This window comes from Sprattus sprattus (assembly GCF_963457725.1).
Source record: "Sprattus sprattus genome assembly, chromosome: 18".
NCBI classification, from domain to species: Eukaryota; Metazoa; Chordata; class Actinopteri; order Clupeiformes; family Clupeidae; genus Sprattus; species Sprattus sprattus.
In genome coordinates, this window is record NC_137916.1 from 24,582,782 (window position 1) to 24,608,278 (window position 25,497).

Consider the following 25,497-nt stretch of genomic DNA (forward strand, 5'->3'; position numbering starts at 1 on the left):
ATTTAGGTAAGTGGATATGGTCACTTAACATTCTCACTTCATGCATTAAAAACCTAAGCAGAAGGGGAATACTACTAAAGCTAGACCCAATTACGCACAGAGAGGATGGCTCTTAAGCTTAAACGGTTAAGCCAGACATGGAACAATAACATCCGAGCTGTCTCAATACATGCTCCTTTTTAATTCTGCTATTGGCAAGATCCTCTAAGGCTAACGCTATGATTGTTAGACTATATTTTAGTCTAACAAATTACTATATTCATAGCATTTATGTAACTGCTTACACCTTTGTTAGGTGAAAATTCACTCACGTTATCTCAGGACTCCAGAGTTGTAAATCAGTATAACACTTTTCCGGCTCACTCACCGCACAAAGATGAAAGTTAAGCAATTTCACAAACCTCGCACAGGGTTTATATACTTAAGATTTATCTAACTCTGAATCCATAAATGTTTGCAATGTCAGCAAGAATAGCTAAGCTGGACAATCATTTTGTGTCATTCCAACTGCGCTTTCTATAATGCAAAGATTTCAGTTTTGCACAGGGTCAAACAAGCAAAATCCGACCCTTATCACCTCTGACCTCATTAAACAAAAGAAAATAGCTCTTTGACATATTCAGACTAAGTTGCCTACACCTAATAAGTTACTCCCACACAAAAAAGCGGTTTCCTGCTTACATAAGCACATTAGTCATATAAGGTAAATATTAATACAAGGCACTTGATTAATACATTCTTAGAATTAATTTCGGAACACTGTTAATTACCTATTACCTTGATGTATTATTTCCAATAGGCTAAGGCCCATGTCTCAATACTATGTAATTCATTAATTGTAAATCAATAATTGTGAAGTCCGACAGACTAAGTTAACTAGTAATATTGAGTGGTTGCACTGCATAGCCTCTGGGTGTCGCTAACTGACATAAAACATTGGACAGGTGCGAACGCCAAACATGAAATCGGCGTGGAGGAATGCACAGTCACGTTCATCTCACTCTTGATACATCCGACCATGAACGTGAAAGATGCTGTACACTAGGCTTAAGGAGTTCAGGTTTAGAACTTTGCAAAACAGTTAATATTCTAATCGTTCCCACCCACGTTTAGTCGATGTTTCACCATAATCCCGTCTATAGCCTACAAGACTCAAAACCATAATTTTCAAAACACAGTAAACAATATTTGAGACGTTCTTTTCTTTTGTCTTTATTTTTAGCAGATGGCAGGGTGAGAAGGCAGTTGTTAGAGGTTACATTAAGAGCGGGTTTGAATGGACATATACATAAACTATGACTTCAACTGACATCACTGGTGTAACAAGCATCCTGATATGAGGGTGATTCAATTTAGGTTTTTTTTTTGTCTGGTTTCTGGAAAAAGACCTACTTTAAACACATGATTAGAAAATAGAGACAGAGCCATAGGCACTAGGAATCACCTTTCTTCCATTTTGTGACAGAATCAGTTGCATAAACATTGTGATAAACCAAACTCCACCCCTACAATTATCAGACACACGCAAACAATGTGGTGGCATTATTGGAAGCTCAGGACAAACAGTTTCTTTTTTTTTCGTGCTGCTTTCAACCAACATGGCACAGTGATGTGGCACACAGCTACAGTGCATAGAAAAAGCAGAAATACTGGTTACTGAAGTAGTGTATTGGTCATAATTACAGCATTTAAAAGCAGGGGGGGCGCCTTGACCCAACATCATTGGCCACAGAGACAGACAGATAGTGAGAGACAGAATGAAACATACCTTCACAGCTCTAAAAATTTAGAATGTGACAATGCATCACAGTGGGGTAACCATAGTAGTGGCACACAGGCGTTTTTAGAAGGTGGACAGACAGGCACACTAGGGTGGAGCTGGCGGGAGTGATTTGGACCGAGGGCGTTGTTGGCAGCTGTGTCCTCCCGCACAGCAGCGTCACTGTCACCATCTCATCGGGTGCTCCGTGCTGGCCTGGCACAGTTCCGGACTCTAGCATACAGAGGGGAACTGGGCAAAGGCCCCTGTGTACAGCGAGCTGCTGCTTCTCACGCTATAGACGGTACACACAGAGATGTCCCTCCTTCGTGCGGCCACTGGCGAGACGAGGGAGTGACACATGGTGTGACTCATCCTCATCTGCCTACGGCCAGCAGCCCTGTTCCACATTTGGTCTCCGCATCAGAAACAGTATCTCTATTTTTCTTCACTTTACAAAAAGAGAGAAGTAAATTTTGCTTTTTGACATTTTGGGCTAAGTCACTTTTTAAGGCAAGCTGAAACCCAGAGAAGACCAGGACCTTCTATGCTAGGTCCGAGGGGTCCTTTGGTTAGTCATTAAGGGGGTTGGGGTTAGAGAAGTTGAAGACACCCTTTGCTGGACCCGCATCTGTATGGTCGACACAGATGACAGGGTCTTGGTTTTTGCTTAACCGTTGCTTAGTAAAATAAAAAATAAAGGCCTCTACAATTTTTTTTTGTTTTGTTTTTTGTTTGTTTTCTGAACAATTAGAAAAAGTGCAGCACATAGGAAGGGTCAGTATGCACAGCAAACAGGCACCAGGGGCTGGGGGAAGGGTTGCTCAAGTGGCGGCGCTTCTGTGTGTGTGTGTGTGTGTGTGTGTGTGTGTGTTCAGAAGAAGTCCAAATGTGCTGCATGCACGTCTGTTCTAGTATGGCACTGAGGGGTGGAGTGTGTCATGAGAGGGGGTGGGGGTGGTGTGTGTTAGTGTATGTGTGCGTGTGTGTTTGTAAGGGACCTTGTGTGTGTCATGAGAGGGGGTGGGGGTGGGGTGTGTGTGTGAGTTTATGTGTGTGTGCGTGTGTGTTTGTAAGGGACATTGTGTGTGTGTGTGTGTGAGGACAAAGGGGGCCAATGAAGAGGACTCATGAAGGCTGAGACTGAACGTTACAGAACTCATCTGGGCTTCTAGCCAAAAGGCAGAAGAGTCCTGGGCTTTTATTCCCAACCATCCCCGCCTTCCCAGACCAAGCCACAGACGTGTGTGTGTGTGTGTGTAGGATTACCAACAGGAAACTGAGAAAGTATTACAAAATGGAAGTGGATTGAACCTAAAATTCACAGAGATAATGTGTGCCTGAACATGAGAATGGTGGATTTTACAGTACAACATTGTGCACGAGTGTGCCTGCGTCCATGTGTGTGTGTTGGGGTGTGGTGTGGGGGGAGAGGGGAGAGGGGGTTGGTTTCCAACAGGATCAGAGCCAGCCCCTTGCACTGAAGGCACCATGAAGGCTGTGCTTTAGAGGCGAGGTACCCGTCTGCATAAACAGAGAAAGGCAGGAGCAATAACACACACACACACACAGTAAAGTATTACAGAGTAAAGGGGTTAGAACCGCACTGTGCTTAGAGGGAGGAAAAAGACCCTGTTTAAAACCAGGCCAGTGAGGACTGTACAGAACGTTCTGGAAACCGTGAAAACCGTCTTCGTCAGGCCAGTTCCATCCCTCTTGTCTATACACCACAGAAGCAGACAACTAGAGACACATGTTTCAATTGGTACCTCAGAAATAAAAGCAGTGGTTTTTGTCAGGTGCATAGGTGCCGTCTGAGTAAGTCACAGGAAACTGAACCCTGTGGCCAAGATCAAACAAGCAAAACAAAACAAACAAAAATTGACTGAAGAATAGAAATGTTGGGTTTAAAAACTAAACAAAACAAAGAAAAACTACATAAAACATGACTTCACACACCACTGACCATTGCCATTTCATAAGTAACCTTACAGAATTCAGGACCACGCTTAACGAAAAAAGGGGAGGAGTCTTTGCTGGTTTTACAGGGGCAGCAGAGGACAGAGATTGGTTAAAGCCAGCAGCAGGAGGCCAATCAAAGTTCAGCAAGTCAAAATGTAAGCCGGTCAATCAGAGCGGCCAACAATTCCTTTGCCTGACGAAAGGATTTGAATGTTTGGCTTTAGGAAAACAGAAGTGGTCATCAGGAGCCCTGAGAATACTCAAAACATATACATACTGGAACTTTCTCTTGCCCTGTGTGGCTGACAACAGTATGAATTCAGTTATTGTGTGTACATGTGTGCGTGTATGTTTACAAATATGCACACGCAATGTGTGACCCCCCTCCCCCTCCCTCCTCCCCCTCAAGAAAAAAAAAAGTTCTCAAATCGCTTGTAACAGAAATCCACCAGAAGCCAAAAAGTGTAAACTTTTTGAAATATAAGTTAAGATTTGTTTTTCTCATAGGTAAATATATCTATATATCCATATCTATCCATATATATGGATATATATAAAGAAATTCAAGATTTAATACAACTGATTAACAAACTACAGCTTTAAAAAAAAAAAATAATAATAAAAAAAAAGTGGGCCTGGAAGAAGGTTTGGCCGAAGGCTCAGAACATCTCTTTCTCTATACAATAACTGTTTCAAACACCAGAAGGTTTCTTGTCATCATTCATGAACCCTCACTACCCCGGCAGCAGCTCACGGTGACCCAGGTCAGCTCTTAACACTCATCCACTGCTTAGCGAGTAGCTGGTCAGTTGGTCAGTGTTAAAAAGGCTCAAGAGGTGGCATTTAAGGACAGTGCTCTGATGTTTCCTACAAGACACACAAACACAAAAAGAAAAGAAAAAAAAAAAGAAAAAGGAAAAAAGGAAAGCCCCAAAACTTTTCACTATTCACTTTGCTTTCAGTTGCCGCTTGCATCAGTATGTCAACTGGCGGAGAGGGAGGAGGAGGAGGCCAAGCTCTCAGGGACTTCTGCTGGATTCCAGAGCCACCACTTGGGGGCCGAGGGGAGTAAGGCAACGCAATACAGTTTGACACAACAATTACACTCTAAAAACAATCAATCAATTAATCAATCAATCAATCAAACACACAGACAGACAGACAGAGACGAAACAGTGGTCCCTTCCGCATCAGCGCGTGGCGAACGGTTCTTCGCCACTCAAGTCTCTGTAGGGGGAGGGAAAGCGTGGGGGTTCCCCTCCGCCCGACACCCCTGAACCAGGGTCAGAGCTTCAGAGAGAAAGGGACTACAGTGGGTTAAAAACAGGCACAAAGCAGAGAGGGAGACCTCTCCATCTCAATGGAGGGGGGGTGGGGGCATTACAGGGATAGTGGTTGGACACGGAGGGGTGAGGGAGGGGGAAAGCATGTGTGGAAGTGGTTGTATGTGTGTGTGTTAATGTGTGTGTGTTTATGTGTTTGTGTGTGTGTGTTTGTGCAGAGGTGGACAAATCAAACAGAAGGGGCATGTGGGCAGGTGATGTTTGGACTGAGCTGGTGTGTGTGTGTGTGTGTGTGTGTGGAGAGAAGGTGGGGGGGGGGGGGTTCATATGCATTGGCAACGTCACTGCAGCATGAGCTGCTTGAGGTTGTCGTGCAAGATGGTGTCCTTGACGTCGCGGAAGACCAGCCGGATGTTGGCGGTGTTAATGGCGGTTGTGAAGTGGTGGTAGAGCGGCTTCTGCTGTTGGTCCCGCCGCTTGCTCCGGAAGCACTCCACCAGGAACTTCTGCACGTCGGCCAGGCTGTGCGGGTCGCCCGTGTACTCGGGGAAGTAGTCCTTGATCGACACCGCCCGCACCTTCTCCTCGAGCAAGTCAGTCTTGTTGAGGAAGAGGATGATGGAGACGTTGGAGAAAACGCGGTTGTTGACGATGGTCTCGAAGATGCTGAGCGACTCCGTGAGCCGGTTGGTCTGTCGGTCCTCCATCAGCACCTGGTCGAACTCGCTGGACGAGACGAGGAAGAGGATGGAGGTGACGCTGTCGAAGCACTCGAACCAGCGTCGCCGCTCCGACCGCTGGCCCCCGACGTCCACCATCTTGAAGGGCACGTTCTTGATCTCAAAGTCGTACTCGTGGATGCCCTTGGTGGGCTTGCGCGCCAACAGGATGTCCTGCACTATCGGTAGATAGTCCTGTGGAGGACACAGACACAAAGACACAAAGACATGGGTTTGAGTGGGAAAATGCAGACACTGTTTGTGTACGTGTGTGTGTGTGTGTGTGTGTGCGCGTGCGCATACTCCAATTCAGTATGGGACCACACAGTTTTGCTCCGAACACAGAAATAAAGCGACAAGAGAAAAATATATTTTGCTAAAACAAAACAGCTTCTGTCCTGAGTGAGAAGGCCCCAAGTGTACCATTACTCAAACATGGAGCCAAGAGGAACTCCTTTTCAGTGTCATTTTGACAGACTCACATTAGACGGTCAAAGGCCTCCTCTTGTTCCCAAAATCAATTCATAAATTAGGACCCCCAGTTTCTCATACTGAACAAAGAGACCCCTCCAAACAGCAATCACATACAGCACCCCAACAATCACACACAGCATCCCAACACAAAACAGCAATTACACACAGCACCTAAACAATCACACACAGCATCCCAACACAAAACAGCAATCACACACAACATCACACACAGCACCCCAACACATAACAGCAATCACACACAGCATCACACACATAACAGCATTCACACACAGCATCACACACAGCACCCCAAACACAAAACAGCAATCACACAGAATCCCAACACAAAACAGCAATTACACACAGCACCTAAACAATCACACACAGCATCCCAACACAAAACAGCAATCACACACAACATCACACACAGCACCCCAACACAAAACAGCAATCACACACAGCATCACACACAGCACCCCAACACATAACAGAATTCACACACAGAGTCACACACAGCACCCCAACACATAACAGCATTCACACACAGCATCACACACAGCACCCCAACACATAACAGCATTCACACAAAGCATCACACACAGCACCCCAACACAAAACAGCAATCACACAGAATCCCAACACAAAACCACTGCTTTTACAACTCAAACCTCTGTTCTTACCAGACCCCGTTATCCATAAAAAAACATTTTTTTCAATCATTATATATGTTTATAAAGAATTTTTTTGCCAAACAGTGAAGGGATTCAGGAACCCCACATCTAAATACTGGAAACCTAAGGACTTCCTCCCCATCCTCAATATCCCGTTTCCCTGTGTTATTGCAAAGAGAGAACATGTCAATCATGTGAAGAGGACAGATCTCTTTCCTATGACCTCTCCGCTCTTCCTGGAAGGCTGCCGACTCTGGCACGGATATGGTACGGGTCTGATCTGGTGTCAGTTTCTGTCCAGCTCGAGGACAACAGGTAAAAGCTGGCGATATTAAGCGTGAGCAATGCTAGAGTTACGGATTAACCGCCAAGGGACCAACAGTAATATCTACCAGAACATCTCAATCCTTCCCTTGACCAACAGTAATATCTCACAGAACATTGCAATCCTTCCCTTAACATTGAGAAGGAGCTTTGGATTAAACATTGTGAGCATTAGTGGGTTCAGAAGAACTTATATATTGGGATTTTATTTTATTTTATCAATGTTATGTTTGATATATATGTAAATGCCTTTTTTAAGTTGTTTAGCCATTTTTACTCTGGCAGGGGGACTGCCAATGGAAACTAGCCTTTTGGCTACAATTGGGTGCATTTACATTTTAATGTTTATTAATGTACAGTACACTGTCCCTCTTCATCAAATAAACAAACTGAAACTGAAACACGGGTAAACATGCGTATTTCGATTCAGTAACTTCCTAAATGAGACGGGTCAGGTGAGTCTCATTCCCTGAAACGGTGCAGGTTAACCTGCTGTTAGAGAGGCACGGCACATTACACCATCCCTGGCTCGCACCCAAATCACAAAAAAGCTCACTACTCTTTTTGTTAAACCACGTCTGAGTGTAAGCAGGAGAATGACACACTAAAAAAAAATCCCACTGTGACACACACAGCTGGCACTCACTTCAAAAAGAGGCAGTTCTCGGTCAGCGTCACACTCACACACAGAAGACACTTAAATAGGTACCGAGAAAGCAGACGAGCTTGGATGCCGGGAGGCATATGGTTTTGTAAACAGGAGGGATTGCCCCATGCTCTTCATAGCTGGAATAGCAGCCCTGACTAGGGACAGAGGGTTGGCGTGGGCAGCCCTGACTAGGGTCAGAGGGTTGGCGTGGGCAGCCCTGACTAGGGTCAGAGGGTTGGCGTGGGCAGCCCTGACTAGGGTCAGAGGGTTGGTGTGGGCAGCCCTGACTAGGGTCAGAGGGTTGGCGTGGGCAGCCCTGACTAGGGACACAGGGTTGGAGTGGGCAGCCCTCCCTAGGGACAGAGGGTTGGCGTGGGTGGTGAGAGAGGGGGAAGAGAGTCACTGGCAGGAAGGCCATCGGAGGACTTGCAGCCCTCACACGGTCTGAGCCTCTGTCACATGGAGGTGAGGCCGACCCACAGAGGAACAGAGATGAGAAAACAGGACAGGAGACGGGGGGAAGGGAGGACAGACAAGAGAGAAAGACAGTGAAGAGAGAGAGAGAGAGAGAGAGAGAGAGCGACAGATAGAGAGAGAGAGAGAGCGCAACAGAGAGAGAGAGAGAGAGAGAGAGAGACAGAGAGAGAGAGAGAGAAAGAGAGAGAGAGCGACAGAGAGAGAGAGAGAGAGAGAAAGAGCGACAGACAAAGAGCAGGGCTGGAAGTGCATTCCGCACATACCAGACAGGATGACATCACAGGTGAGTGAGCAGAATGGAAAAGCCATCGCTGGTGCTGATTGGCTGGACGCCAAGCCCACCCACCCACATCAGCAAGACAGAGGGCTGCCCAGCAAGTTTCCAGCACTTAGAAGCTTAAGGCTTAAGGGACATGGGGGAAAGGATATCCTCACACACAAACACACACACACACACACACACACACACACGGAGTGACTTTAGCAGCTATGTGTACTTCCTGGTTGTCTCCCAGTAATCCTGCTCTTGAGGGAAGAGTGGCCCACACTGCTGTGCTGTTGGTGAAGCCGAGGAGGTGACATGGGTTAGAGACGACCCCTCGTGACCTCTCAGGAGGACGAGGAGGGCTACATCTATTCTTACTCAAAATCACTGGTTAGATGACTGCAGTCTGGAGAGGTGTATATGGGGATGCTGTGCATAGCACTGAGAAAGGCATTTTGACAGAAATGAACTTGAAAGAATCTCCATCTTTACACATGCCAGATTGGGGGGGGGGGGGTCACTTCCTATGTTCCTGTGGCCCAGCAGAGAGGCTCTCCCTCTGACTGTACCAACACACACACACACCAACAAAGGATAACTACACACACACACACACACACCAACAAAGGATAACTAGGGATGGTCGGTGAGGCCTATTTTACACACACACACACACACACACACACACACTCATTTAACACACTCCACATAAACTACCTTCATCTTAAGATCTGTACACAACACACACACACACACACACAACAGAGCGCACTTGTTGGTGCCTCTCTGGTTTCTCTGTTCTGGCCCGAAGTTTGATTCGCTTCCTGTTTATTGGCCAGTTGTGCAAGATGGGCGGGGCGTGGGGGGCAGGGGGGCGGGATGCTCTGACATGGCAGATCAGTGGTGTTTGGGAGATGTCTGTCATCAGGTGTGTCCCACAAACACACACACCCCCACACCCACACCCACACCCACCCACACCCACACCCACACCCACACCCACACACACCGTTAAGAGAAAGAGGCATTGAGGGAGATAATGGAAAAAGGGAAGAAGAATGTGAAAAGGGCACACAGAAAGAGAAAGAAGGGGATCTAAACAGTATAAAATACTGTGCAATAGTATCTTTTTGACTATGAACAGATTCTCTCCCTGTGAACTACAGATTTCCAATAAAACAATAAAAGCCACACACTCACACACACACAGACACACACACAGACACTGTCAGCTGTCTTAACTGTCAGCTTGAAAGGCTTATGCAGGGGCTGACAGGTACTTGAGTGCAAATGGGTGCCAGTCTGGCTCGTGCTCCTTCTCTCTCTGACCACCACTGTAGCGGACACCCTTCCATGCCCATTTTGGGCTCTGCCTTCCAGCAGTGCAGGTGTTATTCTATGGCCTCTATGGTGGTGTGGTATTATTATCTAATTAAGCTACTTGGCCCAATGCAGGCTTCATCAAGATGTTTTAATAGTGGTCTAATTTCACAGTGATAAACAATACTGAAGCTAAGAGCATAGTATTGTTACCTTGTGCAGTCTCGCAGAACTAGAACTCAAACGCAGTGATCAGGCATAGTTACAGCAAGCTTTTAATTAAAAATGTACGTAATGAACCAAATTGAAATGGTTTAAAATAACTTAAATATTAAGAACGTAAGAACTAGTAATAGTGATAGTAAATAGTATATGATACTGCAAAATGGGCAATTACTATTATTATTATTATTAATAATATAATAATATCATATAACAAGAATAAGAAGAAGCGTAAAGGGGCAGGTGCTTGAGCACCGTATAGGCCTTTGAGTCAAACTAGAGAGTCATTACTATGATCCGTGATGGTAGCCTCTTTAAGCAAGCAGAGACACACGATGGTAAATCTGTGGGGAAATGGAAATGAGTCTTCTGTATTTGTCATTGCTGAGCAGGTAGGTGTGTTAGTGGTGTGTGTTTGTGTGTGTGTGTGTGTGTGTGTGTGGGAGAGAAGTAAAGCATATTTCTGTGTAAGAGGCTGTTAGTGATTTATTTTCTGTTGATGACGCCCGCTGGTTTTGGTTCCTCTTTAAGCGTGCACACGTCAGCACCAGCAGCGACCCTGCCGATTCTCTCAGGCGGCTGATGCCAATCAACAAACACAACAGAGTTTCCCCTTCCCCCTCTTAGGCGTCAGTTACAGAGACGTACGTGTGTGTGTGTGTGTGTGTGTGTGTGTGTGTGTGTGTGTGTGTGTGTGTGTGTGTGTGTGTGTGTGTGTGTGTGTGTGTGTGTGTGTGTGTGTGTGTGTGTGTGTGTGTGTGTGTGTGTGTGTGTGTGTGTGTGTGTGTGTGTGTGTGTGTGTGTGTGTGTGTGTGTGTGTGTGTGTGTGTGTGTGTGTGTGTGTGTGTGTGTGTGTGTGTGTGCGCGCGCGTGTGTACATCCTATGATGACAAATCTGCGTCATTCGGATCCCTAGCGGGCTCTTGAATACGCAGAAGGCAGAAAGTATAACTCTAGCGTTAGGAAGAGGAGTCGCGTTTAGATAAAACCACTCACTAAGGGAATCAGACGAGCAGGAGATTCACAGCTTTGGCCTCAGGCACCAAGAACAACATTATTATGGATGTTGCCAAAGAATACTAGGCTCCTCGCTCATTAGCTCACAACCACAGAGTAAATGCACATGTGACAAGCAAAATATGTGTCAAGTGACAGATGAAATATGCGACAAGTGAAATATGTGACAAGTGTAATATGTCTCAAGTGACAAGTGAAATATGTGACAAGTGTTATATGTCTCAAGTGACAAGTGAAATATGTGACAAGTGAAATATGTGACAAGTGACAAATTAAATATGTGATAAGTGACAAGATTTTTAAGACCGATACCTTTGGATACATGAATGTGAGACTTGATGACTCAGCTGATGCTCATTTTCAACAGAAAGACATAAAGATTTCCCCATAACAACATTAACCATAGCAACTGAAGAATTCTGACCTAGATACGGGAGGGCACAGGTCAGCTTTGACTCAGAGATGAGGCTTACATCTGTTTTCCATGGCAATGTATCTGAAACGTCATCGACCAAGCCCATCTCTTTTTGTACCGAAATGTGACAATGTAATCAAACTCTCCGGTTTGTTGGACATAACCGTGTGGCATACATGCTAGCAACTTAAAAACACTGTCATTCTCCAACTGGAATAAGATCATGTCCATGCCTAATGCAGTACTGCACTTTTTACCCAAGCAGTGCGACAACATGATTATTGTCAAAACAAAGGCGCTATGAGAAGAGATAACCTATAGCATACCTTACCTATAACAGCAGACAACTGCCTAGTGTATTATCTACTTTTCAATACTGTGTTTTTAGATTGCTAGCATGGCATCTAAAGTAGGTTTGGACGTGATCTTCTGCAGGAAACAGCGTGAGCCACCTAAACTGGCTACCATGAAATGCAAATCCCGGGTATATTAAGCATTAATGTTATGTTATTATGGCAAAATTACACTATGCAAACTGCTCATTAAATGGTATCTTCCACTAAAAAAAACATGACACGTTACGGCTAACTCACTTAGCAACAATAAGTGGTATAGCCAGAGAGTGTGTGGCATATGAAGAGAGAGGAAATGATGGGGCTGATGTTCAGTTACTCAGTCCAGCTGTCTTACTGTTTCACAACCAAACATCAAGTTGATGATTAACGTTGATGATTAGCTAAACGTTAGTTTGCAGTTAAACGTAGGCTACGAGGGGACTGATGGTACTAGCTCTAAGGTACATCAGCAAAACTAGGCATGGCTGACATGAATGTTCCCAGATTTATTTAGGTTTAAAGATGATATGTATTATTATTTAAGTAATGAAGTAATTGGAAATGTTCACCCTAACGTGAAGACACAGATAAGACTCGGTTGTACACGACCCACGTATTACTCAAATGCAAATGTATCACTACATAATAATACTAATTATTATTATTCTGTAGTGGTTCATATAGATATTTGCATTTGAGTAATACTTGGGTCGTGTACAATCAAGTCTGATCTTAACGGTTGATGATTAATACCATGACCATCAGGGACAGAAACATCGCTTTGCTTATCTACCTATCTCTCATCAAGTAGGAGTAGATAATCGCTGATATTAGACGTCAGTTTTGTCTGAAGACGTCAGAAGTTAACGGCACTGAGTGTACTGATGATGACACAGCAGAAGTCCATGACTTGCAGGTTACGCCTGGTCTTTGAGCTTATCCTCTGTTCATCTGACATACAAACACAAAATGAAGTAGAGCACCTACCAGCCACTAATTGTGTGGCTTAGTGTAAAAAGATGTAGGTCATCAACACAAGACCACAACATCCAAAAGCTGCCCAGTTGCTAAAGCATCCTGACGCCACCCATTTCAACTTGGGAAACTGGGGCGGCTGAGGCCCCTGAGGAACCCTGTGGGGCTGAGTCACACACACACACACACACACACACACACACACGCGCGCACACACATACGCTCACACACATACGCACACACACACACACACACACACACACACACACACACACACACACACACACACACACACACACACACACACACAACAAACAGACAGGAATAGAGCAGCTTGTGTGCAACAACACCAGGACACTGCTGGGACAGCTGCAGAAGCGCACACAATTCCAGGAGTGTGTGTGTGTGTGTGTGTGTGTGTGTGTGTGTGTATTTGCATGTTTAAATGCTGTGAATACTGTTCCATGTGTGCTTTGAAACCTCTCATCTGTGTATCCACTGTAGAAACATCACTCCTGGAGTGTGTGTGTCTGTGTGTGTTTGTACTAGCATGTGCCGTGGATACTCTTACTTTTCTATGACTGCCCCTCACCATTGTTGTGTGCGAATGTGTATAAAATCAGTCCAGGGGCATTTCTGCTAGTGCATGTGTGGATGTAGGTGTGTGTGTGTGTGTGTGTGTGTGTGTGTGTGTGTGTGTGCGATTGTGTGCGAGTGTGTGCGAGTGTGTGCGAGTGTGTGCGAGTGTGTGCGAGTGTGTTTGTGTGAGCGAGTGTGTGTGTGTGTGTGTGTGTGTGTGTGTGTGTGTGTGTGTGTGTGTGTGTGTGTGAGCGAGTGTGTGTGAGCTCGCCTGAAATGGTTCTTGCCCCAGATGGTCTTGAGATGGTGACACTTACCGGCATTCCCAATTTTTCCAAGTTGTCCAGGAAATACTTCACCGATTCACCCTGAGAGCAAAAAAGAAGACAGAGAGAGAAAATGTCAGAGAAGCAGTTCCAAGGCAAATATATCCACCGAAAATAATCCTCCATCCCCATAAAGTGTTATACCAACAACAGAGGTCAACCAAAAGACCTGCGTGTCTGAATGTCTGAGTGTGTGTGGGTGTGTGTGTTTATTTGTCTTGCAGTGAGACCGAAAGACAGAGGGCAGGGAAGAGTCGAGAGAGAGCAAGAGAACGACAATTACATGGTGACAGAAAAAACCTAAAGAAATGAGAACAGAAGGGGGAGAAAGAGGAAAAAAACTTTGAGAGGACACGACAAAGAATGAGCAAACTAAATTTAACTAAACGAAATAAAATCAAAATCTGGTGCCAAAAATAAGAAATAGAGAGAAATAGAGAAAGAAAGTGAGAGAAATAAAGAAAGAGAAAGAAAACGGGAGGGAGAGAGAAAGCGAAAGAAAGTGAAAGGGAGAAAGAAATAAAGAACGGGAGAGAGAGAGCGAGAGGGAGAGAGTATGTGTGTGTGTGTGTGTGTGTGTGTAGAATCCTGATGAGCAACATAAACAGCCCCCTCGCATGAGTTCTTTATCGTGGCCCATCAGCACCACATGGGCCTCTACTAGCAAACATTTCAGCACAGTTCCCAAGCCACTCCAACTCACTCATTCCAGAGTAAAAACATGAACATGCACGCGCACACACACACAAACACGCAGACACACACACACAGATGCACACACTCATACGCATATGCATACATGCAGATGCAGACACACACCGAGAGAGAGAGAGAGAGATAGAGAGAGAGATTGATATTCAATGGGCATTCAAGGGAAATAGCATGTAGATACAACAAATCAAACACCACCCCTGATGACATCACTGGTTCTACACCTCCTCCAGGCTTCCTTACATGTCAGTTAGTTAGTTTAGCCCTGAAAGAGCTGTTAGGCGAAAAAGCACTTTGAAAGACTGAGCTGACATAGTTTTAGAGTAAAAACATATACACATGGTCCAGGGAGCCACCATTATGTACTGAGCGATTACCTCAATGCACACATCACAATCTTTTTGTGTGTGTGTGTGTGTGTGTGTGTGTGTGTGTGTGTGTGTGTGTGTGTGAAGGTGAGTGTTCGTGTTCGTATATCAGTTTAAGTGTCGGTTTACTTCCACAGGTGTGTGTTGGTCATTCTGAAGCCCTGCGTTGAGTGTCCTTCAACGGGTCCTGTCTGACACCGTCTCCAGCTAGTCGCTCTTTCTTCCCTCCTGTCATATGATGAGGCACGCGTGACCTCCTGTCATCATCTGTCCCCCCCCCCGCCCGGCACACCCCTGTCTGACCGCGTCAGCTTGCCCCACATGCAGTAGAGGAACCCATCCATATACTGGATTGGCTCCCTGTCATCAGCTTAAAAACTTAACACCCCCACAACTCCACTCTTTTGGCCAGCCATTCAAAAATATAACGCTAAAGTTTCAGTGCACATATAAGGCCTCTGACAGATATGACTGTGGCATGCCTGTGATGGTGTTGCAGTTTCAGTGGCCTCCAGATGTGACTGTGGCGTCACACACACACACACACACACACACACACACACACACACACACACACACACACACACACACACACACACACACACACACACACACACACACACACACACACACACACACACACACACACACACCCCTGCATCCCCCTCTCTGGTTAAATACGGCCTATTTGGTTTTTGAGTTCCTGTCCTCGGCACTCATCTGCTCGTCACCGCCTGTCACCGATGGCTCGACGACAGAGACAACAGCACCAGCCGGAGCACACTCGGGAGTTCTGACAAGGTTCTTCAACACCACCTACACCGCCACCAACTAATGAAGGGAACCCAAAAGGTTCCTAGAACTGTCAACTGTGAGAACTGAGAGAACCGCAATGCACTTGGAGTGCACACTGCTATTCACAACCCACATTTTACATGAAGGGAATCCAGCATGTTCATATAGTAGTCGTACACCCATATATAACCATATAGCCATTAGAGTCAAAGATCTTAGGAGGCTTACACAGTCCCACAGGCCTCCCCTGATGACTTGAGCGTTGTGTTGGTTATGGCATTTGAAGTACTTTTTCGAAATGGACTGGATTGCCCCCAAGCCCCCCCCCCCAAACACACACACTAAAACAAATTAATAGATAGCTAGCAGAATGTCAACAGGTGTTCTGATTTGCGGCTTGAGACTGCTGCAGTGTCATACTGAGCACTGTGAACTGAAAGTCATGTTCATGTAAGTGGAGACATGTTTAAGTGTGATCCCGTATAGAATCGGGGGGAGTCTGGAGGGGGTCTGTCTGAGTTACATCAGGTCAGGAGGCCCCTATAGTGAGCCTACTGGGTCTGGCTGTGTTAGATGAGGTCAGGAGGCCCCTATAGTGAGCCTACTGGGTCTGGCTGTGTTAGATGAGGTCAGGAGGCGCTCTAGTGTGCCTGCTCATCTGCTGGGGGTCGAGGGGCAGGGTGGAGGGGTTTCATTTCCCCGTCCCTGAGAGGAGAGGACAGACTCCACGCCTGCACCAGCTGTCCAGTGTAGTGAGCAGGCAGTGAAAACACCCTGTTCACACACTCACATTCTCTCTCACACACACACACACACACACACACACACACACACACACACACACACACACACAGAGGCATCTCAAGACTTCAGAGACTAGCAGCGAACAGCTATTATAGAAGACAGATATTGTAAGAAAGAAGGAAACTGCAACCGGCAGAAAAGGAAAAAAAAAACTGGAAAGAGAGAGAGAAGAAAAAGAGAGGAAAGAGAAAGAGAGACAGAGAGGGAGGAAAAGCCTTGAGTAATGGGAACAGGCTGCGCAGGAAATGGCTAAAGTGAGCGGAAGAGCAAACAAGGCTCCGTCCTAATGTTCCATGACTCTCTGAGAAATCAAAAAGAGCTCCGGGGCGGGGGTGGTGGACAGTAGGCAACACACACACACACACACACACACACACACACAGGTTGGAGAACAGCGCTCAGGCCAGACGTGTTTACGCCAGCCAGGTGGCACCATGCCCACTGACTGAACCCTGGCACGTGCCAGCCGGACCAGCCCAAGGGTCTGACTCTCACAGGTAGAAGCTGATGGAGGAGCGAATGTGCATTGTGATAGTGACTAATGTTGAGGACTGAAAGGCCGAATGTGAATGTGAATGTGTTATTAGTGTGAGTGACTACAGTTGAGGATTGAAGGACTGAATGTAAATGTGAATGCGAATGTGTTATTATTGTGAGTGACTTCAGTTGAGGATTGAAGGGCTGAATGTAATTGTGAATGTGAATGTGTTATTATTGTGAGTAACTACAGTTGAGGATTGAAGGACTGAATGTAATTGTGAATGTGAATGTGTTATTATTGTGAGTAACTACAGTTGAGGACTGAAGGGCCGAATGTGAATGTGTTATTATTGTGAGTGACTACAGTTGAGGATTGAACGGCCGAATGTGAATGTGAATGTGAATGTGTTATTATTGTGAGTGACTACAGTTGAAGACTGAAGGGCCGAATGTAATTGTGAATATGAATGTGAATGTGTTATTATGGGGAGGCAAGCTTCCGCCACCCAACCCCCCACCAAAACGGTTTCTATCTTTGAGATTACTCTAGTTTCTATCTTTGAGACTACTCTAGTTTCTATCTTTGAGAGACTACTCTAGTTTCTATCTTTGAGAGACTACTCTACTTTCTATCTTTGAGACTACTCTAGCTGCTCTTTTCTATCTTTGAGACTACTTTAGCTGTTCTGTTATTGAATGGACGCCCTTGTGTCGTCCTTACACTCCATGGGCAATGTAAAGAAAATAAAAGATCCAGTTTCAGCGACGCTGCCACAAGACATGCTCTCTAGTGAATCAGTCAGTACACACACCAGTTCCCTGGCCGCTCTGAACTATTTTCGACAAATTCATTTCCTCGTAAATTTCAGTCCAGTTTAATTAATAACTCAAACTAAACTAATGTATCAAGACCTGGAAACTGAGTGACATAAGAGTATTCCATTGGGGACATCAGCAAGCAGTATTTGTGGCAACCATGATGTTGAATTTGGTGTGTGTGTGTGTGTGTGTGTGTGTGTCCGTCTGTCAGTGTGTCTCTGTCTGGCCGTGTGTGTGTGTCTGTCCAGCTGTCTGTGTGTGTCTGTCCAGCTGTCTGTGTGTCTCTGTAAGGCTGTCTGTGTGTGTGTGTGTGTGTGTGTGTGTGTGTGTGTGTGTCTCTGTCTGTCTGTGTGTGTGTGTGTTTGTGGGGGTCTCTGTCCCTCCGCTTGTCTGTGTCTCTGTCTGTCCGTCTGTCTGTCTGTCTGTGTGTGTGTGTGTTGTCCTTCCCCACACCATTTCCCCCTCCGAGACCAGAGCTGGTGGTGTCACAAGAACACACCTATCCCAACATGCACCTGTGCTGTTGTGTAAGAGTCACGGGTGTTTACAGAATAAGGTCCAGGAATACAGACGTTCACGTGTAATACATGATGATATAAGACGATGTGACCAAGGGAAAGTCCCGCCTATGCTCTCTGTATGACCTCTCCTCAGGTTCAATGAAGGGTGTGTCCAGCAGGACTGAATAACAGAAATATAATACCCAATGAACAATAAACACACATCACACATCAGTACAAAACAAAAAGTCCATAGCTCAGAAGAACAAGAAGAACAACAAAAGCTCAGAAAAACAGGGACAGGAATTAAACAGTTGATCTTGCATCTCTCTTTTCTTTCTTTCATCATATTTCTTCTCCTTCCTGGGAGACACCAAGGCAAGGACCAAGTGACCACTTCCTTTACTGAGCTCAGAGAAACTTGAGACTTGATGAAGTGGACAAAAACGAAACATTTGATCGCTCAGCTAGGTCAGTGGAAACCAACGGAATCAAAAACCCCAAAGGAATATTAAGCTCACGGGGAGAGACAGACAGACCAACAAAGTGGAAAGACGACTACGCGGTCACAACTAGCAGCACATAAACAAAGGATGAGAGTGACACACAAACAAACACAATAGAGAGAACTAGACATAGAACGAAACATTAAACAAACAAACAAAACTAACAGAGGATGACAGAGATGAACAGCAGGACGGCGAGGGACACCAAGCAAGGGACTGCGGCGTTGACCTACTTCAGGTTGAGATAACTCGAGGCGTTCTGACACTGTGGTTCTGATCTCACTTTCGCATGTCGGTAGTATGACGGCAGCATGGAACTCAGAAATGCGTCATCTTTGAGGCGAGTGTGTTCGCATGTGTACGTCTGTATGTGTGCATGAGGGAAGTGGTATACACGGCACAACACCCACCCCGATCTTCACTTCCTGAGTAGAATTATCCACTGCTAGTCGGTGGGTGGTGTGTGATGTGATGCTAGAGCCAACCCCCCCTCTCTCTGTCTTACCTAAAACTTCATAAGATAAAGTATGCTGTAGTAGTGTGAAGGGGGGGGGGGGAGCTTAATAGCAGCGGTGTGAGGCTTGCCTACTCTTTCAACTTTTTAAAGTAAAGTACATGTTTACTTCTACCAGTGTTTTTAGCCAGCTTATTGTCAGGAAAGCAACGAGAATCCCCTGTTTTGTGATTATTTTTCTTTTAAAAATGAGAGAGAGAAGAGAGAGAGAGAGAGGAAAATGATAGAGGGTGGTGTAAAAAGGAGCAATAAAAAGACAGATAACAGTGAGGTGGGGTGAAAGAGGAAATCAGACAACAAGGGTGGAGAAGAATACAACAATTGAGAGGGAAGTAAACCAAATGTGAGAGAGGGAGGGAGAGAAAGAAAGAAAGAAAGTAAGAAAAAGAAATGGAAAGAGACACTAGAGAGATGTGGCTTCTGCTTCTAGCCTGGGTTGTGGTGACCAGCTTCTCAAACTGTTCCTGCCACACCTCTACCACAGAAAGGGGCTGAAACTGATGGAGGGAGGGGTTTTGGAACTTACAAGAAAGACAGAATGAGAGAACTAGAAGAATGAGAGATGAGTATATTTAGTGAAGTGCCTCACAAAGTTTGTGTGTCCCTCTCTCTCGCTCTATCTATGTCTCTCTCTCTCACACACACACACGCATGCACGCACAGCATCCAAACCTGTACAAATAAAGCACAGACACACTACACACTCTTTCACATTATCACACCATACAGTTCCCACTGCACTTACTTGCATTTACTTAATTAACACATATAGATCGATCGAGAGGGGGAGAGAGAGAGAAACAATACCCATTCCCTGCTACAGCCTCTTGCCACACTCTCACACACACACACACACACACACACACACACACACACACACACACACACACACACACACACACACACACACACAGGGATTTTTATTTTAGAATCTAAACACGACCTTGTCTAAGGTCAACGTGATGTATTGTTTTGTTGGACCATAATGACCACATTCTGCACAGCATCAAATGTTCTTGCCCTGAGGGGATGACCCAAGCTGTGATCATCTCCTTGGCCGGGCAAACCTCTCCCTGCTCATTAAACTGCCACTATACCGCCGGCTACCTTTGGTCAAGTCTTTAGTAAGCAGATGATCTCAGACCTTATACCTGGAAATACCTGCTTTTGAAATGCCCCTGAAGGAGCAACAGGATGGTTAATGAGCTTTGACCTTAACTGGTTCCTCTGGTTACAGTTGCCGTGGGAGATGGAGTCACTGCGGAAACAGCCGGTCAGTGGGTCACCTGGGGGCAGTTATCTGCAGAATGCCTGCTGGGTCACCTGGGGGCAGTTATCTGCAGAATGGCTGTTGACCCCCCCCCCCAACCCCCCATCTAGACTGGAATGGCACAGTGCAATAGTCCTCCATGTTTCGGCTGGAGCTACCATCCCCCCAATTAGCCTCGCTAATTATCAGCTAATAATCCTAAATCTACTAAGGGTGGAATAATAAAGCAACCTCTCAATAGACTGAAAGGGGGCCATGTTCAGCCATGCTTTGCCCAATACATAACAGTCTGTGCGAGCTGTGCTATACTACGCCTGGCACGGCGCGGTGGTTTTCCAGAGAGTGACACATTGACTACTCGGGTGTGAAAGATTTCCCTCCTGTAGGACACGCATGACTGGCTCTGTTCGTCACGTCACGGCAGTGCGTTTGCTCAGACGGGAGCCTCACGTGCTCCGCGTGTCCGTCAGGGCTCAGCCGGAGCTGGATGGAGGTCAGGGGTCAGACGGCAGACAGGAGGGGCCACTGTCAGCAAGCCTCAGCTAGCCTGGCCCACGCTGCCACCGAGCAGGAGAGATAGACAGAGGAGGGTCGAAGAGAGGAGAGATAGACAGAGCAGGAGAGATAGACAGAGGAGGAGAGATAGATAGAGAAGGAGAGATAGACAGAGCAGGGTCGAAGAAAGGAGAGCTAGACAGAGAAGGGTTGAAGAGAGGAGAGATAGACAGAGGAGGAGAGATAGATAGAGAAGAGTTGAAGAGAGGAGAGGTAGACAGAGAAGGGTTGAGGAGAGGAGAGATAGACAGAGAAGGGTCGAAGAGAGGAGAGATAGACAGAGAAGGGTCGAAGAGAGGAGAGATAGACAGAGAAGGGTTGAAGAGAGGAGAGATAGACAGAGGAGGAGAGATAGATAGAGAAGGGTTGAAGAGAGGAGAGATAGACAGAGGAGGAGAGATAGACAGAGAAGGAGAGATAGATAGAGAAGGAGAGATAGACAGAGCAGGGTCGAAGAGCGGAGAGATAGACAGAGAAGGGTTGAAGAGAGGAGAGATAGACAGAGGAGGAGAGATAGACAGAGGAGGAGAGATAGAGGAGGAAAGACAGAGGAGGAGAGATAGACAGAGCAGGAGGGATAGAGAGAGCAGGGTCGAAGAGAGAGGAGAGACTGCTCTCGTCATGGTGAACGGCAGATGAACAGAATTAATATACTGGACAGTTGGCCGATACTGTACTGTACATTGGATGTGTGAGTGTGTGTGTGTGTGTGTGTAACTGTACAATCTGATAGAGAGTGCGAGGGAGAAAGAATGAGAGAAAGAAAAAGCGAGAAAGAGAGAGAAAAAGAGAGAGAGAGAGAGAGAGAGAGAGAGAGAGAGAGAGAGAGAGAGAGAGAGAGAGAGAGAGAGAGAGAGAGAGAGAAAGACACTTGTGTAACTGCACAATCTGCAGTTTTTGCATTTTTCTTCTGCCTTGACAGCATTCAGAGCTTCACTGACTGGCTGGCTCAGAGGATGCGCTTGTTCCCTCCAAAGAAAAACGGCACAGAAGTCAGAGAGAGAGGAAAACTAGTGGAAGAAAAAAGAAAAACTTTGAACAGTTCATGATGAGAGAGAGAGAGAGAGAGAGAGAGAGAGAGAGAGGAAACGTGAGTCGCTTGGGGGCTGCCAGTCGCACCCGAGCCACAGTCTGAAGTTTAATCACAGATAAACATTCCAGCACGGATAACCCATCCCCTCAGACCCTAGTAATCCCACAGCTACTCAGCTGAGAGGGGGGGGGGGGGGGGGGGGGATGATAGAGGGTGGTGTAAAAAAGAGGAATAAAATGCCAGATAATAGAGAGGTGGGGAAAAAGAGGGAAGAAAGCGGTGGAGAAGAAAAAAAATGAATGGGAAGTAAACTGAATGGGATACAGGAAGAGAGAGAGAAAGAGAAAAAGATAGAGAGAGAGAGAGAGAGAGAGAGAGAAAGGATAGGGAAAGTAAGAGAAAACTAGAGAGATGTGTCTTCTGCTTCTAGCCTGGGTTGTGGTGAGCAGCCTCTCCTCAGACTGCTCCTGCCAGTGCACGAAGACGCAGTCACACCTCTACCACAGAAAGGGGCTGAAACTGATGGAGGGAGGGGTTTGGAACTTACAAGAAAGACAGAATGAGTATACTAAAAGAATGAGAGATGAGTACTGTTGTCTCTATATTAAATGAGGTGCCTCACAAAGTGACGCTTTGTCTCTCTCACACACACACACACACACACACATTTATAAAGCTCAGCACACCAAATCCGAACCTGTAGAATTTAAGCACAGGCACTCTACACACTCTTTCACATGTTCCCCATCATACAGTTCCCACTGCTGTACCATATAATTCACACACACAAATCCTATTACACAACGCCGCGCATACACTCAGAGAGAGTGAAACAATGCCTATTCCCTGCATACAAGTACAGCTTCACACACACACACACACACACACACACACACACACACACACACACACACACACACACACACACACACACACACACACAATCTAACACACACACACACACTAACACACACAGGGCTTTTTGTTTTAGAATCTAAACACGACCTTGTCCGAGGTCAACGTGGTTTACTGTTGGATCATAATGAGCACATTCTGCACAGCATCAAATGCTCTGTTCCTGCTCTGGGTGAGCTCAGCAAGCAGCAGCGGGCCTCAGCTGACAAGACCGCCTCACTGCCTGCAAACCGCCACAACACACACTGTCTCAACCCACCACAGTGTACAAGTAAGCACTAGTGGCCTTGCCAAGGACAGAGCTGTTCAGAGATTACACAGATGTCCCAAGAGCTGAATCTGTGGAGTGGGTCAGGCAGGCAGACACTTGCTGGATCAGGACCAAATCTTTAGTCATTTATCAAATCTGCCTGGCAACAGCTGATATCTGGGTAGGGAGAAGGAAAATGAGCAAATAAATGCTGATTCAACTCTAGGCCTATAACTCTACAGGGCATGACTTTGCATAAAAGGTCAGGCAAGACATGATTCAACCTCTCAACTTTCACAGAGGCAGGCCCAAGGTGCATGGGACAGAGGCCCGAGGTGCATGGGAACAGAGGCAGGCCCGAGGTGCATGGGAACAGAGGCCCAAGGTGCATGGGAACAGAGGCCCAAGGTGCATGGGACAGAGGCCCAAGGTGCATGGGAACAGAGGCAGGCCCGAGGTGCATGGGAATAGAGGCAGGCCCAAGGTGCATGGGAACAGAGGCCCAAGGCAGAGGCCCAAGGTGCATGGGAACAGAGGCCTGAGGTGCATGGGAACAGAGGCAGGCCTGAGGTGCATGGGAACAGAGGCAGGCCCAAGGTGCATGGGAACAGAGGGGCTAATGCTGTGGATTAGGATTACAGTTTCCAGAACAGCGGAGGAAAGGAGGGAGAGAGAGAGAGAGAGAGAGAGAGAGGGGGGGGGGACGGCCCAAAGGACTGGAGGATAAGTTGAGTGTTGGAGAGAGAGAGGGAGGGAAAGAGAGGGAGAGAGAGAGAGAGAGAGAGAGAGAGAGAGAGAGAGAGAGAGAGAGAGAGAGAGAGAGAGAGAGAGAGAGAGAGAGAGAGAGAGAGAGAGAGAGAGAGAGAGAGAGAGAGAGAGAGAGAGAGAGAGAGAGAGAGAGAGGAGGGACTGGCCAAGGACTAAAAAGGCAAGTGTTGCAGTGGATTTAGCTGATTCCCAGCTCCTGCACATTAAGCTGGATGGAAAAATGTTGACAAAGCAGGAAGTCTGATTTTTTTTTTGTCATGCCTGTGGAACACACACACTCACACTTCTACATACACTGAAGACAACAGCAACATGTATGAGTATGTGTGAGTGTGTGTGTGTGTGTGTGTGTGTGTGTGTGTGTGTGTGTGTGTGAGGATGAGCAGTAGAGTTAATGTAAGTGAGAGCATGCGGAGGGGCAGAAGTGAAGCGTCTGTTTTTATCAACAAACCTGATCTGAACACAACAGATAAAGAGACAGGAAGTGGGAGAAGGGGGCTGTGAGAGAGAGAGAGAGAGAGAGAGAGAGAGAGAGAGAGAGAGCGAAAGAGAGCGAGAGCGCGAGAGTAAGAAAGAAAGAGAGAGAGAGAGAGAGAGAGAGAGAGAGAGGAAGAAAGAGAGAGGGAAGGAGAAAGAGAGAGAGACAGGTAGAAAGAGAGATAGAGAGAAAGAAAGAAAGAGATAGGGAGGGAGAAACAGAGAGAAAGAGATAGAGGTAGAAAGAGAGAGGAAAAGAGAGCGAGAGGAGCACAACCAGATATGCAGAAATGCACCAAAAAAATAATAATAAAACCAACAATCTTTAATTCATATACTAATTACTATTATTGTACTTTGAAAAAAAACACAGTGAGAGTTCAACCAACCATCCACTCACTTTCTAGTGGCTGCATGAGCCCCAAATTGCCCAATCCGATCACACAAACACACAGATACAGACACAGACACAGACACAGACACAGACACAGACACAGACACACTTCAGGCCACAAGGCTATTTTGTTCACAGGTGGCCCAGGGCTCAGACTTCCCTGCTAACAATCCAGCTGCTTGATGACGAGACCCTCACTGTGGTCCAGCACACTATGCTGCAAGGCTCAGTGTAACAGGCAGAGAGAGCTAGTGTGTGTGTGTGTGTGTGTGTGTGTGTGTGTGTGTGTGTGTGAGAAACAGGAGAGAAATAGGGAACCAGGACGGAAGCCCAGGAAAGGGGAAGCGAGCGGAAGAGGTCAAGACGTCACGTGACATCGTTCAGCTCACAAGAATCAGGGGCTGATGAGTCATGACGGGAGTGGGAAAACACACACACACACACACACACACACACACACACACACACAATAAGCAGAACAGAGAAAGAAGTACTTGAAAAGCGCTACATAATTAATTATGAAGTCTTTAGTCAGATGCTACATTGATCCCTAAAAGGGAAATTGC

The 25,497-nt window shown here is 46.2% G+C and overlaps 1 protein-coding gene across 1 annotated transcript in view; it reads right to left on the bottom strand.

The window, feature by feature from the left end:
- Positions 1–5,260: 5,260 nt before the first annotated feature.
- Positions 5,261–25,497, bottom strand: part of gna13b (guanine nucleotide binding protein (G protein), alpha 13b) — a 28,280-nt gene continuing 8,043 nt past the window's right edge. The window contains exons 3-4 of the mRNA XM_080856851.1: positions 13,764–13,814; positions 5,261–5,918 (exon numbers count right to left, since the gene is read on the bottom strand). Coding sequence (XP_080712977.1) covers positions 5,346–5,918; positions 13,764–13,814 — 624 coding nt within the window. The 3' untranslated portion in view covers positions 5,261–5,345. The remainder of the gene's footprint in view (positions 5,919–13,763; positions 13,815–25,497) is intronic.